This window comes from Poecilia mexicana, unplaced genomic scaffold (assembly GCF_051168715.1).
Source record: "Poecilia mexicana isolate PSO_F unplaced genomic scaffold, ASM5116871v1 scaffold_22, whole genome shotgun sequence".
Classification (NCBI taxonomy): Eukaryota; Metazoa; Chordata; class Actinopteri; order Cyprinodontiformes; family Poeciliidae; genus Poecilia; species Poecilia mexicana.
Window position 1 is genome coordinate 14,840,680 of NW_028263391.1, and position 17,418 is coordinate 14,858,097.

General features: G+C 36.2%; 1 protein-coding gene and 1 long non-coding RNA gene across 2 annotated transcripts; one reads left to right on the forward strand and one right to left on the reverse strand.

Moving 5' to 3' along the window:
* Nucleotides 1–878: 878 nt before the first annotated feature.
* On the reverse strand, nt 879–2,817 carry nkx2.4a (NK2 homeobox 4a). Its single transcript, XM_088002535.1, has 2 exons — nt 2,058–2,817; nt 879–1,619 (listed from the first exon to the last, which is right to left on the reverse strand). Exons 1-2 carry the CDS (start codon nt 2,425–2,427, stop codon nt 928–930), a joined length of 1,062 nt encoding a protein of 353 aa, XP_087858661.1. The 5' UTR covers nt 2,428–2,817; the 3' UTR covers nt 879–927.
* Nucleotides 2,818–4,052: 1,235 nt separating this feature from the next.
* Nucleotides 4,053–16,684, forward strand: LOC106920202 (uncharacterized). The gene is made up of 3 exons (XR_015761971.1): nt 4,053–5,940; nt 11,750–11,816; nt 13,488–16,684. It is a non-coding gene; the product is annotated as an uncharacterized LOC106920202 (long non-coding RNA).
* The last annotated feature ends 734 nt before the right edge of the window (nt 16,685–17,418 follow it).

Genomic DNA, 17,418 nt, shown 5'->3' on the forward strand with positions numbered 1-17,418 from the left:
CTCCCATGAAAGCCAGCCCTCCAAAATGTCACCTGAACAATGCTGGCTCCCTCATCGACCTTGCTTTCCAGCTCAATTTGGTCTCAATAACAACATAATGAAAATGCACTCCAAAACAGATCCCCCTTTTAAAAAATTACTTATTCAGGAATAGCTCTCACACTTCAAGTTATTTATTGTTAACGTTCACTTGGTTTTGAAACATATACAGCAGCCGTCACGCATGTGTTCCTTCTTTTTTTTTTAACTTACAAAAAATATTAAAGAAAACATAACTGTGGACGCTATAACGAATATCATACAGTTAAAACGCCTTTTGTGTGTATGCGTGTGTGGGTGTGTGTGTGTGTGTGTGTGTTAGCCAAATATACAAGTACCTACTTTATTCAATAAGTCTAATCAAATGAATACATTAGTTTACAATATTAATATGATAAAATACCAAAGGAGGAGTGGTGGTTTTAGTGGAGTTCGGACCTGACCCCACCTGTCCTCCTCATCAGTACAAAGAAGTGAAGCAGCATTCCTTTTCGTTTCAACAACATAGACTACGTTTAAAACATTATGAGGAAGGTCCAAAACATGAATTATAAAAAGGTCCAGGAACGACACGGTTTCTGTAGAGGGTAGCCATTCGTGTAATGTTCAAAAATAGACTCCCTCCTTCAGAGATGTCAAGAAAATGTGTCCTGATCAGTTCATGCGCCTCTTTGCGCCTCTGTGCGCCTTTTCCCGTTTGACCCTTTGCCACCAAATTATTACTTATATATATATATATATATATATATATATATATATATATATATATATATATATATATATATATATATATATATATATATATATATATATATATATATATATATAGATATGGGGCTCATCCGCAGGTTCACATAGAACTGGACAGTAACAGTACTTTTGGAAGTCCTACCACGTTCTGCCGTACAGGAGGTTTGAGCTGACCATGTTACTGGTGTAATCTACAGCAGATGTGTCTATCTGGGCCATGTTCAGCTGACTGTGCAATGAGGGCGGACTAGGCGACATCTCCTCCAGCTCCAAAGCGTTCACCTGCTGCTGGCTTTGATGCTGCCCGAGGCTTCCGGCCGAAGACGCAAGCACCACTCCACCTCCGTTCTGCTGTTGACTCTGTTGTTGGCTCTGTTGAACCTGTTGCTGATTCGGCGTCGGTGTGTTGGAGCCGTTCTGACACGGCTTGCCGTCCTTTACCAGAACAGGCACTGCGACGCGCCGCGGGGACTGCGCCTGCTGCTGGCACAGGTTACCGTCCTGTTGCTGCTGTTGCTGCATCTGCTGCGCCGCCTTGTCCTTGGCCTGGCGCTTCATCTTGTACCGGTGGTTCTGGAACCATATTTTCACCTGGGTCGGCGTCAGGTGGATCATGCTGGCCAGGTGCTCTCTTTCCGGTGCCGACAGGTATTTCTGCTGCTTGAACCGCCTCTCCAGCTCGTAGACCTGAGCCTGCGAGAACAGTACGCGCCTTTTCCTCCTGGGCGCAGCGTGCAGAGCTGGCATGGCTTTGCTGGCGTCTCCCATCCCCGTCAGGCTCCCCATGCCACTCATGTTCATACCTGTGGAAGGTCCCATGAATCTAGAAACTTTAAAAAATACATACATATACGTGCGTTCAATAAACAGAAGAGGAGAACACTATTTCGCCTGAACTATTTGTCTTTTGTTTATGTAAATTATTTCTGGAAGTTTGAAAAAAAAAGTTTAAAAATCTTCAGATATAACATAATAATAATAATAATAATAATAATAATAATAATAATAATAATAATAATAATAATAATAATAAATGGTTGAGCCAGACTTGAAATGAATGATCTCCTTTTCAGTTTAGTCTTTTTTTTTTTTTTTTTTTTGTAAAATATTGTCCATCATAAAAATTGAACTTTTGTCCTTATTACAGAATTAATGTTTTGTAGCATATAGGGTCATCTGGGGTTTACGCGTTCATACAGTATGCAATTTCTATTATCAGGACGGGAGAAATGATATGAAAGTGTACATAAAATGAGAATCGAACTTACTTGTGGAGTATCTTGGATCAGGGTTGGCGCTGTACCATCCTGTAGCTGCTGCAGTATTCCGCATGCTTTCCTGGTACGACGGGAGGTCTCCCATATTGCCAATGCTCCCGTTGCAGTATCCCCCCATTGCGCCGTGGGAGAACTGGGAGACGGTGTGCGGCATGTGGTAAGTGGTGGCCACGGTGGCGTTGTGGCCCATCGAGTGCTGTTGCATGCCGGTCTGAGACACCTGAGGTTGTCGGTAGGCTCCCAGTGAAGAGGTTAGGTTCCCTGCGCCGTCCATGCCACTGAACTTCTTGTAGGTCTCCTCGATTGGACTCAAAATATCTGTCACTGAAAAAGGCGTTGTATGCTTTGGGCTCAACGACATGATTCAGAAAGCAGGTAGATTTTTTGTGTTTGAGCAGATCAACCGTGTTGTTGTATCGGCTCTCTCCTTGGTGGATGTCTACGTAAGAGAGTGCTTGGAGTGCGCCTGAGATCCTATTGATCGCCTTGGAGAAGGAGGCGAGCCCAGGGCGCTCTTAGCCCGGGTTTATTGGAGCCAGGAGCCAGGTTTACGACAAACACCGGGGGGGCGGAGCAAAACTCCTAAACCCGCAAACAACGGTCATTGACATTTTTTTAGGGACATAATTCATGAAAACACCCTTTGCCTTGTGATAACTTCGGCAAACGACCAAAAACTGATATTGGAGTTTATGAACATGTTCTTTCTAGCAATTTTATCCACGTGAGAGGAGCCCGTGGTGTTATGTCCACCAGCTGATCTTGCCACATATGACTATTTTGCGTCAGTAGGGAATTCCGCTCTTTCCAGAAACTTTGAGAGCACTTTGAACAGACATAAGGACCACCGAGTATCATCAAAGAGCCACAATGAAGTTGCATGACCAGCTCATTTGGTCTTCTTGAGCATCATTTTACCCCACCAGAGAGGGGCAAGCCCAAATAAGATCAAAATGACAAAAATCCACGAAGGGAAATACATTAGGGATCCAAATTCTAACTGTGTTTTTCTTTGTGTGTGTGTGTATGTGTCCTATTCATACATCTTCAAACATAGTTGCAATTTTCTTTTGCTATTTTATGAAATCTGAATAATATAAGGAAGGTTTATTTCATATAATTAATTTACCTGGTGAACTTTGTAGAAAGTAATAGGGACTTTATCATTTAAAGCATGCTTCAAAGATTGTCTGAAAGTTTAGATTTTAAAAGACTGAACTGTTTATTGGCTTATTTTTATTTAAATTACAAACTTTGGGGGAGAGAGGGATATTTTTGCAAGTTTGTTAATTTTAATATCAGATTTGAAACATTAGGCTTTTGCAATCATTTTATGATAATCAAAAAGTTATCAAAACACTTTCAAAATATGTTTATCAACTTATTTGCACTGTTTTTTTTTTAAAGAAAAGTACAAACTTTGACAAAGTATGAGATAATGTTTTATAACAACTATCTTACTGGTAATCAAAATGAAGGTGTTTATTGAACACTTTCATAAAAAAAAAATAAAAAAAAAATAAAATATATATATATACACTTTTATATAGTGTTATGTGTCATTAATTATACATAAGGCTTTTGCAGTCATATTTTAATGGGTGCCTTTTGAATACAGGTGTGTACTTATGGAGATAGTTTTTGAAGAAAACTTTTCTAAAGAGGTAGTGTTTTCAGAACTACTTGTATAAAGACGTATACATTTGGTCAACTCCTAAATAATAAATGATCTTCAAGACCAAATAATTTTTGGAACATTGCCTGATTTGCATTGCTTGCATTTTTGTGTCATAATTGATACACTAGGCTTTTGGGACCATGTAAGTTTCATACATGCCTCATAAAATATATGGTACAGTTATACAACATGTTTAGCAACATATTTACTCTTGATACAGCTTGGCTTTTGGAAAGTACCAAGTATGGTGAAGAGATGGCAGCCTGCATCTGAAATGATACATTTAGCATTGCAGAATTAAATCTAACAATATTCAAGTCAAAATATTCTATCAGTCCTACTTAAGTTAAGGAACAGATACACTATGTTTAAGCTTGATGGATTTTGGACACAGTATTGCAGGTTAATGTTTTACCTTTTTTATATCTTTCAAAGCATCAGAAAATTTAGCTTTTTGGGTGATTTTAACAATACAAAAAAATGTTATGAAACATCACTGGATTTTCTGAAGTTCTTTGTATCATAATTGATAAGTGAGAGTAATAAAATATGTGGAAACATGCAAAATAAGTTTATTGACATCTTTACTCGAGAAGGCAGTCTTTTGAGGAAAACACCAACCTTTTGTTGAAACAGCATATTCTTTCATAACATGTTGTTTCTTTTCATATCAGAGTTGGCACGAAGTGCTTTTTATAGTCATGTGATTATGATAGCAAAAAAAAAAACAAAAAAAAAGTGTGCCTCATAAAAGCAACTGGGCCTCTGATTGTTTACATCTGAAGACAGACTTACCATACTCGGGCAAGTAAAAATACTTTTTTTAGCGGTAGAATAACTCAGGAATGTTACACGACTCCAGGAAGCATGGATCAAAATGGTACGTTTGGGGGCTAGAGGGTTTTAAACAGACTGAAGTTGGAATTTGTTTGAAAAATATGTTCTGTTTGAAGCGAGTCCAAATAAATTAAGAAACGGGTGGGCTATGTTCAGAACTGATTCACTTTGGATACAATTTTGGAGGCTTTAAATCCTCAAATCTGGTCCGCAGTCTTCACCCGACATTATAATCTCTGAGCAAACTGACTGGCGCCAGGAGAAGAAAGGGAGGAAGAGCGAAACAAGAGAGAGGTCAAGGAGGGAAAACAAATTGTGATGATGAACAACAGCACGAGAATTTCAGATTTAGATTCTTACACGGGTTAAAACTTTGTAAAAGTAATAATTTCTTTAAAAATAACCTTTAATTTACAATGGGATAATCACGATTTTAGGTTTATTTTCAATTTAGAGAATGAATGAGCTTGTTTTTTTTAAATGCAGATTTTTACTTAATTCCTTTTATTGTGTGAAGGAAGCTCTCTTCTCTGCTGCATCAAGCCACTAATGAAATTTACCATGGCATGATGGCAGCGAGCAGCTACCTACCCTAATTGAGCAAATGAAGATGTGACATGGTCAGCCATCAATTATAGCGGCACAGCGAGAACGCCAGTCTCCATCGTTTAAGTTGATAACCTGAACGTAATAAATCGTTGTTGCCGCCGGATTTCTTTCTTTCTTTCCTCCACTCATCTTCTCCCTCTCCGGATGCCAGGACGGATTTAACCTGAAGTGGCTCATCTTTGCTAAGTTAGTAGGGTTTGTCAGAAAGGCACTGATAAGGAACAAAAACAAAACAAAACAAAAAAACACAAAACAAAAAATAATCTCTGACATGACGCTGATGAAACTTTTTTTTTTTCTTAATTTAAAAATTAAGTAATCCTTTCTGCCGATGTATGTTGTCTCAACCGTGTGCCTTTTTCCAACTCTTCTTTGGGAACGGTGTGTCCAAAACAAAACAAAACAAAAAAAAACAAAAAAAAAGGAAAGAAAGAAAGAAAGGTAGGCCTCGGCCCAGAGCTCTAACATTATGTAAATGAGGCAAACCTCTCAACCTTGTGGATTACTGAGTCAGAGAGCAAGACCCTGCAGTCCGCAAACCCCCCCTCCACATCAGGATCCCATAAAAATCTGGAGCTCGATGGCTGCATGCAACGGTTGGAACAGCTTAGACCCTAAATTAATTATTATTATTATATTTTAAAATCTATGTCAACTTTCAAAAAAATAAAAAAAATAAAAAAATAAAATAAAAGGAAATAAGATGGGAAGAACGCAGCTGGAGGCAGATAAACGTGGAACCGCGACAAGGTTGGTCAATTCCTGGAATTTTGCTGTTTTTGTTTTTTATTTATCTATTTTTTTATTTTACAAATGAAACTGTTTTCCTTGTAATTTTTTATGTTACATGATCCAGTGTGTATTGCCACAGGGAAGACTCTATTTGCACTACCTCCATGTTAAACAAGAGTCTGTTGAGGATAAGAGTTAAAGAAACACTGTGAAGAAAAATGCATTTTGGTCTTTTTTTTTTGGCAGTAACGTTAAGATCAATTTAAAAATTTTACTCCCGTTGAATGTGTCTCTGTTATAAGTTATTGGAGAAAATATCTCGTACTCATTGCTGTAAGGATAGAAATATGTTTGCAGCTCATTTAACAAAGAAACACTCCATATGCTTGAAATTACTTCCTTAAAGAAAAAAAAGAAAATCTACATTTGTACGTTTATTGTGCAGATCAAGGGATTTTAACTCACATCAGCGACACTATTACTTTTCCACCTGTAAGTCTGTTATCTTGGCCGTTTAGCAGTTGTTTACAAGAGCCCGATAACAAACCATGAATATAACTAGTTCATATCCCACTGACAACCTTTTTCCAATACCGTCACTCCTCCCTTAGCTCAAAGCAGCAGATGCATCCAGGCGGCCTGGTTCCTGAAGTGCTTTTTTCCATCTCGTTGATGCGAGTTCAATACCCTGAGAGATGCGTGGAGATGGCTGAAGGGCCAGGGTCCTGACCCGCCAACTCAATCACACACCGGCCGAGGACAGAGTGCAGGAAACTGCAGAATTTATTTATACTTAGAGCCCCAAACGTCTCCATTTGAAGTTGCACGTGTTGTAGTTTTCTCTACACGACGGAGTTTTAATTTTCATACAGATAGTAAGTAGATGACAGTAAACATAGTTTACAGTACTTCATCTTTTATTTTTTATTTATTTATTCATTGTTGTTTGTTGGTTCTAAATGATTTAGGAATTAGATCAACGTCAATGCATGTAAGTCTTTCCGTTCGTAATTTACGCACAGTCCGTTTCCTTGGATTTTATTTATTTATTCAGTTATTGATTTATTTGACGTTTCTGCAAGTGAATCTATAGAGAAGTTTAACCGAATGAAGCCTTTTTGTGTGCAACTTGGTATTGTGTCCAGCGTTTTTTTTTTTAGGTCCGCAAAGCGCACGCGATGTCAGAACTCAAATTTTCAACAAATACACGAAATTTAAGGCATAAACGATGATGCATGTATTAAAAAATAAAATTTTGGCTTAAATCCCTACAGAACAATTGGAATACAGATCTAAAACAATAAAAAGATTGAATAAATGATTGAAGACAAGGTGATTTTGATTACAAATAAACATGACCGGCAGACCCCCACAGCTCCCCTTAATACTAATAAATTTGTCGGGAAATCAATGATAGATAAAGATACGCAATACAAATAATGTATTTGTTGTTTTTGTGACGGGAAAGAAGAAAAAAAGAATCCAACTTTGAATATTTGCACTCACAACCAGATTACTTCGTATAATCTTAAATTTGAGATTCCGGTCTCTCGTGTCCGGCCTGTGAGTCTCATTTGTTGTAGAGATTTGTGGAGGAAATTCCACACCTGCGGCCATTGTTACACCATTTAGATCAAATACTTTCTCTCCTCTTAAATCGCGGCGCAGTGCGAGAGTAAAAAGCGGGCAGGTGCATATCTTTCAGCCGCTCTACTTGAAACGCTGCGGCTTCTCTGGTAAGTAGGTTAAAGGTCCTCCCAAGTGGAGAAAGTATGTGACAGACCTCTTGAAGGCCTTATTCTTCTGCAGGAGTTTGCATTCATTCACAATTAATGTGGCTTGATGAACGAAATGATGCTAATAGAGGGCCAAAAAAAAAGAAGAAAAAGAAAGAAAGAAAACAGAATATGGGCTTTAATGGGATGCGGAGACATATTCTTGCAGCTGGGGAAAACTGCGAACGGAAGAATTAAATGTATTGTAATGGGATTAAAGTGCTAGCGTTTTCCCCCCCCTTCCAGAATCAAAGCAGTTCATATAGTGTGGTAGCGATAAGGGACATATAAAGAAATCACAATATCTACATCTTAAATTTCTCAATGTCTCAAAATGAGTTTTCTCTAAATATGCAAAATGCTGATGAAAGAAATAACTCTTTCAAATTTGGAAAAAGCTAACAGTTTATTTTATATATTTCACAGAATAGCAACAGAAATTAAAAATGAAGAACATGATTTCCTGCATCATTACATACACTTAAGGTTTTTCTAACTTAAAGAAAACATACATTAAGATAGGTTTATAAAAACCACATGGGACACACTAAGAGGCTAGATGTATAATTCTTGATAAAATAACTTCTGAAAGCTTCAACGAAATTAGAAGTTTTCTCAGATATTTGTTGTCTGTGTCTGTGTTTTTGTGATTCATTAAACCCCCAAATTTTTGATTATGTCAACTATATGGGCTCCAAATCCAAAGGAATAAACTATTATACAAATAACCTTGAGAGAACCTGAATATGTAGAAAATACATTAAAAAATAATTTTAAGGATCAAGAAGGAGTTGTATTATAAAATAATAAATCAATGTTTAAAAACTGAATTCTCTCCCAAGTGTCCACTGTATGATTCTCTAAAAGAGAAAAGACATTCTATGCTTCAAAGTGAATCATTTCTCTGCACTCTATGCACAAAACATTGAAGGTAAAATTTGCTTCAGTGTGAATAATGAATTTCAGCTTCTCAAACCTAATCTCCCATTCAGTTCACCGAAACCGAAACTCTAATTCATCCTTGGGGATCCTCAGAGGTTTTCAGGTGATTTTTGTGAGATCTACTACTTTAACAGTCAAAAGTCTCTAGAAATAATAAAAAAAAAAGAACTGTGGTCATTATTGCCAGAAAAAATAAAAAATAAAATGTTGCTTCCAAAACTTTCAAATCCACATGTTTCCATGAGTGCCAGTGTCCTCCGTGCTGTTTCAAGTGGCAACATTTTAGCATAGCCGCTCTCTTTTGTAACAATTAAAAATAAAAAAAACACATGCAGGCACAGCAGCAGATCAATGCAGATCACCAAATGTACTGCAGAACAAAGGAGGACGGCGTACTTGGATTGGGTGCTTGGTTCCAAGGGTACCTGGTTCAGTCCACTTCTCTGCTGCATTAATTGTGGCAGCAGTAAGGGCAGGTAAACAAAGCTGTTAGAGAGTATAGTTGTGACTCAAACGCGGCTCGCTCTAGCTTTGTCACCCAACTACTCGTATGTCCAAATGCATCTGCCAATCTTTCTCTCGTCTTTTTTTTTTTTTTTTCCTCCCTTGAATGCAATCAGTTGTTGTGATACAATAAAACCCACTTTGATGTCTGGAAGCAATGTTTGAAGCTAAAAAAAAAAAAAAGCAAAACTCATAAGGTTGTTTGTTTTTGTTTATGAACATTTAGTGATGTTCACGTTGCACAATGTTTAAGTGTTTCCAGAAACTGTGAATGGAATAAAGATAAATACAAAAGATATACCTCATCAGCTGTTTTCAGTTTTTACTCATAGTGTACACCATATTGATTATAGCGTATAAAGAGCATATTTTACCAAGTTTATGCCTTTTTGTTGTTTTTTACAACAATAACTATACTGGGCAAAACCTATGCAAGTTTACTGCATCCCCTCTTTGACATCCATTAACATCCTGTGAGAGTTATACATAAAATATAATTATTTTTGTGATCACAAAATGCCTTATTCTTTCAATTCATATGTTACATTTCTTTGATGTAGTAGATCTTTATACTACACAACTTCTATATACATTGGATTATATAGTAGTTCTCACTACTACTTTTCAGTAGTGGGAACTACTATGAAAAGTTTGTGTATGTCTGTTTGTTGTGTTAAACTTTGGAACCGGTTGTTTCATGGCTCAAGCAATGTTAAAAATTTCATCCCATTAAAATGAAGATATAAAGAAATGTTCTGGTCACATAACTTATAGGGTGTCTGACTGGAACGGCAATGTATTTATACACATGTATTTTGCAACACTAACTATATATTACATTTAGTGATTACTTTTTGTACCTTGTTAATGTAAAATGCTATGTTGATATGACACTGAAGAAATAATTACGAAACTGTACCGGCATACATGTCATTTATTTTGGAGTGGAAATGAGGGGTGGAGGTGAATGTTTTTCTTCACCCCACTCCTTTCTAAGGTGTTATTATAAGTTTAATATAAATTATATTATTCTCCAATTTCTTTTGTTGTTTTGTTTTGTTTTTTTGTAGTACTGCATAGTTATTTATATATATATTTTTCTTACCAAATGAAAAGGTGTTACATAACATTGTACTGTATTTGATTTGTTACTTAAGCAGAAACATATAAACAAGTACAAAAGTCATTATAACACATTTCAATTCCACTTATAATCCAAGTTTGATGATTCCTCTTTTGAACCTCTAACAGGCTATTAGTGCAAGATTACAAAAAAAAATGTGTTTTGTTTTTCATCAGTCAGCTATGAATACAGAAACCCTCAGTAATATCTTCTCAGGCCTTCGGCTATCGGACACGTGTCAATTAATGTGGTCATCATGCTTCATTGACTAAATTACGCCTTCATCTACTGGTTGTATTTCTCCTTGAAATATTCCAGCAGCACTGCAAAAAGATTGACTTTTTTAGACTGTAAATTGCACCTCTTATAAAAGAAAACTTTATTTTTACAGATTGATGTTCTGTGAATTGTGCTAATGTTTATATTATAAGACTCAAGTCGATGCGTTCATATTCAATAAATGAGACTCAGGGCGTCAGTGAGGCCCGTTTGTCAGATCAAAAGTTCCTCTTGAAAAATAACAATCTTTGAGCAGGTATTAAAAATACGTTCTATGCACCGATCTCTTTATGAAAAATCTTTTTATTGGTCTACTGTAGTTTTCTAATCTTAAATTGCATATTTTCATTGGTATTAAGTGGAGAAATCATTATTAGTAACACAAGAAAAGGCTTGAAAGCATCTGTTTTTTGCATTTAATCCATATAAAGAATTTCACTTAGTGAGCTGAGTTGATGAAATAACTGAAGGTTTCAACAATATTTTAATTTATTGAATATATCAGGAGATGGAATGAGGGCAGTCAATCTATGCCAGGAGGACATAGATGAGTGGAGATAAGTCTCTCAGAAAAGGAACATATTTGAGCATATTTGTTCATTTGTGTCACAAATATTCTACTGTCAAGCCACATTTTATTCATGAGAGTGAACAAAACTCCTAGAAATGTCCATGTTTTCTTTCTCTTTTCTTTTCTTTTCTTGTTTTTTTTTTCTTTTAGAGAAATGTATGAAAGGGTTTTTGACATAGGTAAAGTCTACCATCACATTGTTGTAGCTGTAGATATTCTATCATACAAACACAGTTTTTAGATCCAAAATGCATGCAAATAACTGCAATTGCTGCCGACCCCCTCCCCTCCCCTGCTAACACTCTGGAGATGTATCTTCTACTCCAAAGTATCAGAGCTCTCTGAGTGCTGCACATGGAGACAGAAACTTTCTAAATCGTGAAGCTGCACATCAATGAGATGTTTTTACCTGCCTGTTTGTCCCCCACTTTGGGATCCTTTTATTCAGAAGGCCGCCTGATAGTCCATCATTATTTAGATGAAGTCACATAAACACATCTCAAAGCTACTTCAGATCTGGACAGATACGAGACCACACCACGTGGGAGCATTTTAAATACATAACTAAATCAATCTCTCTTTTTTTTAAGCTGTATGAAAAAATACTAAATTGGGGTTTCTCTTTTTTTCTAGAAAGTTAATTCTGTTTGTTTCAGCTGCTAAACATAAAAGTCTTCATCATAAAAGGAATTCGAAGAAGGTAATTGCACTTACACAACTTTTTATAAATGTATTTAAACAAAAGGAAATGTCACACTATTGCACAGTTTATCCCATCATACACATTTTTTTTATCACAATTTCAACAGGTATAGTTTTGGTAAAATACATAAGGATTTTGGTGAAATTTGAATTTGTTTGCATGTACTGATGATGTTGTTGCTATCAGCTATTTTATTAATTCAAAGATGGTAGACATAGACATGGAATACTGTTTGTAAAATACAATTGCAGCAAAATGAAATTCCTTTTCAGTAATTAAAAGCGGAAATAAAATTGTTTCCAAAGCATTTTTGTCTGAGGGGGACATTCAGGGTGCTAATGTTGACTTTAACAAACACAAAAGAGTAAAATACCTCTCAGAAATGTCTGCATACACCATATTGTTTTAAGCTTTACAGCTTTAAGAAACAAGATATCTCCTGTCTTACACAAACTACATGCAAACACTGCTACAATGGAAATTCATATATATGTACAAAAATACATAAGAATTTTGAAGATGTGTGCATGTGTGTGTGTGTGTGTATGCATGCGTTTGTAAGTGTGCGTGTACAGGTGTGTGCATGTTTTTGAAAAAGAAAAATGCATTAATGGAACAAAACAGAGAAAAGAGGAAATAAGTAAAAGCATTTTATTGTATCTCCTCTCACGAACGCATGCTATGGATGCTAAATGTTAATTTTTCAATACAGAGCAAGTCAAAAATCTGTACAAAAAGTAACATGAGTTTTTTTTTTTGTCATAGAAAGAAAATAAATGTATTTTTTTATTGAAGATAAATATTCTGATTTTTGTATGTTTCTCGCAACTAGTTCAAAATACACAGGTAATCAACTGGATAATATTAAATATTCACAAATCCCCAAATTTCCTTTGAGTCAGTAAATCCTTGTGTGTAAATTGCACTTCAGCTATGACAGCATGCTAAAATTTTACTGTACGTGTAATAAAACCATGTGGGGAAAAAAAAAAAACTGAAATAGGAAATACCATATATCATTTTATTATGTCAATGCAAATCACTTTTCACTTTTAGCTTGAGTCAATATTTTAACCTTTCTTGTGTTTTTTTCCCAAGTCAGTGTAATAACACCTAAAGTTGACCAAAAAACTAAAAATATGCCATATCCTGTTTATTTATTCCACCCATATAATAAAGTGTATATTTTTTTTTTAGGTGACAAATCCCAATTTATGTAAACTCTAAATTAGACAATTAGGTATTTTTTTTAACATCAAACTTGGGCTCATATAGACAAGATACACGAGTTCACAGTCAATCAAAATTGTATATTTTTGATGTAGCATCTCATCTTCCAGGAACTTTGAACTTGAAATCGCAAGTTTCTTAGCAAACGAGAGCAAGTTACAACAACATTAAAATAAAAAATAAAAAATAAAAAAAAATGATGAAGTTAACTTGATATGTTACAAAATTCTTTATTGCTTTTGTGCATGGCCTGCTACTTTGTGATAGAATAAAGTAGAATAAAGAGGTTTTTTTTTTCCCCTCGCTGGCAGATTTTGTCCGAGTTTGGGCATTCATATCACCATATAAACAAACTAAACTCTGTTGTAGTTTGTGACTGGCAACAAAAAGTCTGATGCGTCTCTCCTTCACTGTTTGTTCTCTCTCGTCTCATTTCAGTGGCTCCTTTTATGCAGCAGAATGTCAGCCTTCCTTGCCTGACCGCTTTCGAGCACGCTTGATGTCATATTGTCCACCTGATCATTTCGCTACCTGCTCTCCTCCTCGAGGCTGCCCTCTCGCTGCTCCACCACTCGAGATGCTTGGCTGACTCCTCTGAAACCATCACGTCGTCGTGTGGTAGAACCCAGCAGGCTCTTCTTCTTCTCTCCTTTCGACTGTGAGCGCAGGCAAGGAATCCTCTGCTCATGTGATGATTTCATATGAGCGTGCCAGCGTTTACTCTTGTTTTTTGTCAGTGTTGCTTGCATTTTAAAAAGAGCAATGCGGCTGCAAATGGAAATGAATGTAACATGTACAGCCTTTTTAAAAACAGGCTACCGTCTTGCGCAGCTGCAACCATTACTACCTATCACGTTTATGAGTGCTTCTGTAGATAGGCACCAGCCCCCCTTGACCTCTCAAGGATAAATGGTTAGACAATGGATAGATGGATGAATGTTTGTGAATAAATTGAAAACTTTTTTTTTCTTTACATGTAATTCTGTGGTATTACAAATATCAAATTTAAGTGCTTTGCTTAATGTTTTTTTAGATTGTACAACTTCTGCTGTTATTTAGTCCATGCCATTATATAGATTCTGTCTCATTTTTTTAGCATTTCTGTTTCGCCTTCTGGTGGGAAAATAATACGTAATTGGTTGACTGACTTTCTTTCCACATACAGTGTCTTGCAAAAATATGTTCATAATCCTCAAACATTTAGTCACATTTCAGCTCCACAGTATTTTAATAGGATTTTATGTTCTGCACCACTACAAAGTAGTGCATAATTCTGAACTGGTATGAAAATTATTCATGGTTTTAAAAGGTTGTTACAAATAAAAAAAATAAAAAAAAGTGAAACTGGCCGCATACACTTGTATTCAACTGCCTTCAGAAGTCATAAAAGTAAATAAAAGGCCTCAGTGAAGGCCTCTTAAGTTAGCTGCACCACACAGGTGAACAAACAGCATCTATGTGGTGAACAAGAAACAAGCGGGATCAGTTAAGTAGAGTGAGTTTATAAAATAATATTTCACAACTTGTCAGCAGCTGTTTCTATTAATCATAGAATTTTGCAAACTAAAATTATGAAAATAAATTCACTAAATGGAAACATGCCAATTTTGAAAAAAACAAACAAAAAAAACAAACAAAAAAAACAACAACACATTTTTCAATAAAAAGTTGGGATGAGGTGTTCTTTCAACTGTATTGAAGTAGATGTTGCAGAACTGCAATGGAAACACTTTTTTGCACTACGCGATTTACCCGATCAACAGGCCAGTGCTATTGCTGGTGAAAACCATGAAGAAGACAAGAAGAAGTAGTCTTCATCTTCATGGTTTGTAGTGTTTCTATATTTGTTTTTTGTTTTTTTTGGAGAATGTACAACTGGCTTCACCAGAGTTCTCACAGCACTGCACACTTCACAAAAAGTTGTGTTTTGTTTGAACATGTTGAATCCATACATCTTCTGTAAAATTGCGCACTATAATTTCTTAAAAACACTGCATACACAGCTGCTCCGAGGTATTACGGGGTTGTCACTCCAGCGCCTGAATAAGTTGCCTCTGATGGCTGACAGATTAAGAGCACTAGCATCATGGCTGAATAATAAATATCTCATTTAACTGTCTACATCCGTTGCTGCCATGATTTTTAATGACTTATTGCGTAAACAAGCTTATTCACACGTGAATGTCATTTCTAATTTAAGGGAAACAAAGAAATTGCAAAGTTGTGGGTTTTCGACGTTAGCAGAATATAGACAAAGATTTGTGCACATTTGTAATGGAAACGCAGCTACAGAACACTATTCATCCAGCAACCAAACATAATAAGAACCTAGAAAATCAGAGTAACTCTAGTGAGGAGGGTTAGCTGGGTGAATCTGTTGACTGGACAGCTACTTGTCTCACACTACACATATTTGGCCTCAAGAAGGTGATAAGTAGAATGACGTCTATTTGTTGAAGGAAGTCTCATTAATTTACCATGTTACCTGGAAAAGTCAGTCCTAAAACATGCAGGACAGCTGCTGTTAAGGACCGACTTATGACACCCTCCACTAATGCGAGGGTGAAACCTGGCAGTGGCAGCATCATGCTGTGGGGATGCTTTTGCTCAGCATAAACTCTGACAGGAATGCCTGTCATGAAGTAAATCATGGAAGAAAACTTGTTGCAAAGTGCAGTTACACTCTACTCCGTTACTACCAACTTTATTCTTTAGATCTATGCCATGTACTGGGAGACAGACTGCCAAACCGATCTGGACGCTTGGACCCACTGTTTGAGCCTTTAAAAGGTATACATCTTCTCTGTGTACAAGAAAATGTCCAGGAGTTTTCATTACTTTTTCAAGGAGTAGTTTTGTGAGGCGCCTGTCTAAAATTCAAATGTCTCGCATTAGTGTTTGGTATTTAATCCATCAGTGAGTCTGTCTTTATTTGCACTCTGCAGAAACAATTAAGATAGCAGCAAGTTATTTGCAGCAAGGAAAAAAGGTGAAGACACAACATAAAAAACAACAACAACAAAAAAAAAAAAAAACAACAGCGACTGGTAAAAAGTGAAGACTTGCTAAACTGAGGAAATGTGCATTGTTAAAGACATTTACAATATTGTAAATTTGTTTTCAATATTGGGTAAACATTATAATGTAGACATGATCTGCTAAAAGTTCTAAAATTATATATTTTAAACTAAAACTGCAAAGAAAAATGTCTTTAAAACTAATAAGTATGATAAATTAAAAATCTACTTAGAATTTAAAGTGCCAATGAAATTTACAAAAAAATAAATAGCATAAAATAAGTTTAAGACGAAAGTAAACAATATCAATTAATACAATTTCACTAAATGCTTATCTGACTTGTTGAGGTACTTTTGAATGATTCTTCATCAAATAACTCCTAAAAAAATATGATTGGTGCACGGTTAACACCTCCCGGATGGAAAGTGTGATGTCATTTTTCATGTAAGAAAAGTGTGGCACTCTCTCCTTGATCATTTCGTACAAGCAAAGCAGAGAATCCAGGGAGGGAGAACCCTCCCAGATAGTGGCATGATGTGAGGGAGGGGGGTGTCCTAGGTGGACTATGCTGTTGTATAAAAGTTGTGTGCAAATAAAAATGGTTTGCAACCATGTAACTGCGTGTTCACTGTTCAGTTTCAGATGAAGCATGTCGGGATCTGAGTGAATGAGAAATTTTTCTCAGCATGGAGATGGAAAGCAGAGGGAGACTGCACTGTAATTCCTACAGCACCGCATGTAAACTTAAGGAGGTTGTGTTATGTTCCCGTTTCTACTTTTGTGTTTTCTGCAGTGCTGTCTTTTCCTTTTTGTAGCACAATGGCTGATCAGCAAATTACTGTAAAAACGTAAATGCAAATCTTCTCCAGTCTCTAGTCATAGATTTTCTGCAATTACAATTTACAATACTTGACATCAAAACTTTAGCCATAGTTTACAATAGTACATCCCTCCAGAGTTTATCCGTCCATTCGTTATTTAACCCTTGTATCCTTGCTGGGTCTTATGTCCAGAGGGTGAGAGATACACTACACCCTGCACAGGTCACCAGTCCATCACAGATCTTTCTATAATACCCAGTTATGTTGAAAACATGACAAAGGAATTTGACTATCTTATCCTTACATGGGAACAAGGGCATGTCATTCTAAGGCACTGACATATTCATTGACACAGATGTTTATTTTGAGAGTTGAGCTAATGATTTAGAGAAAGAGACTGGGTTTTGCAGACAGTCCATGGTCTTTTGCTGTTTATACAAATTGTTTTGAGAAATACACTTACCGTTTTGCAAATGTCAAGGACCGTTCAAGAAATTCATCAACGCGACTGAGAAAAACTGTAACATTAA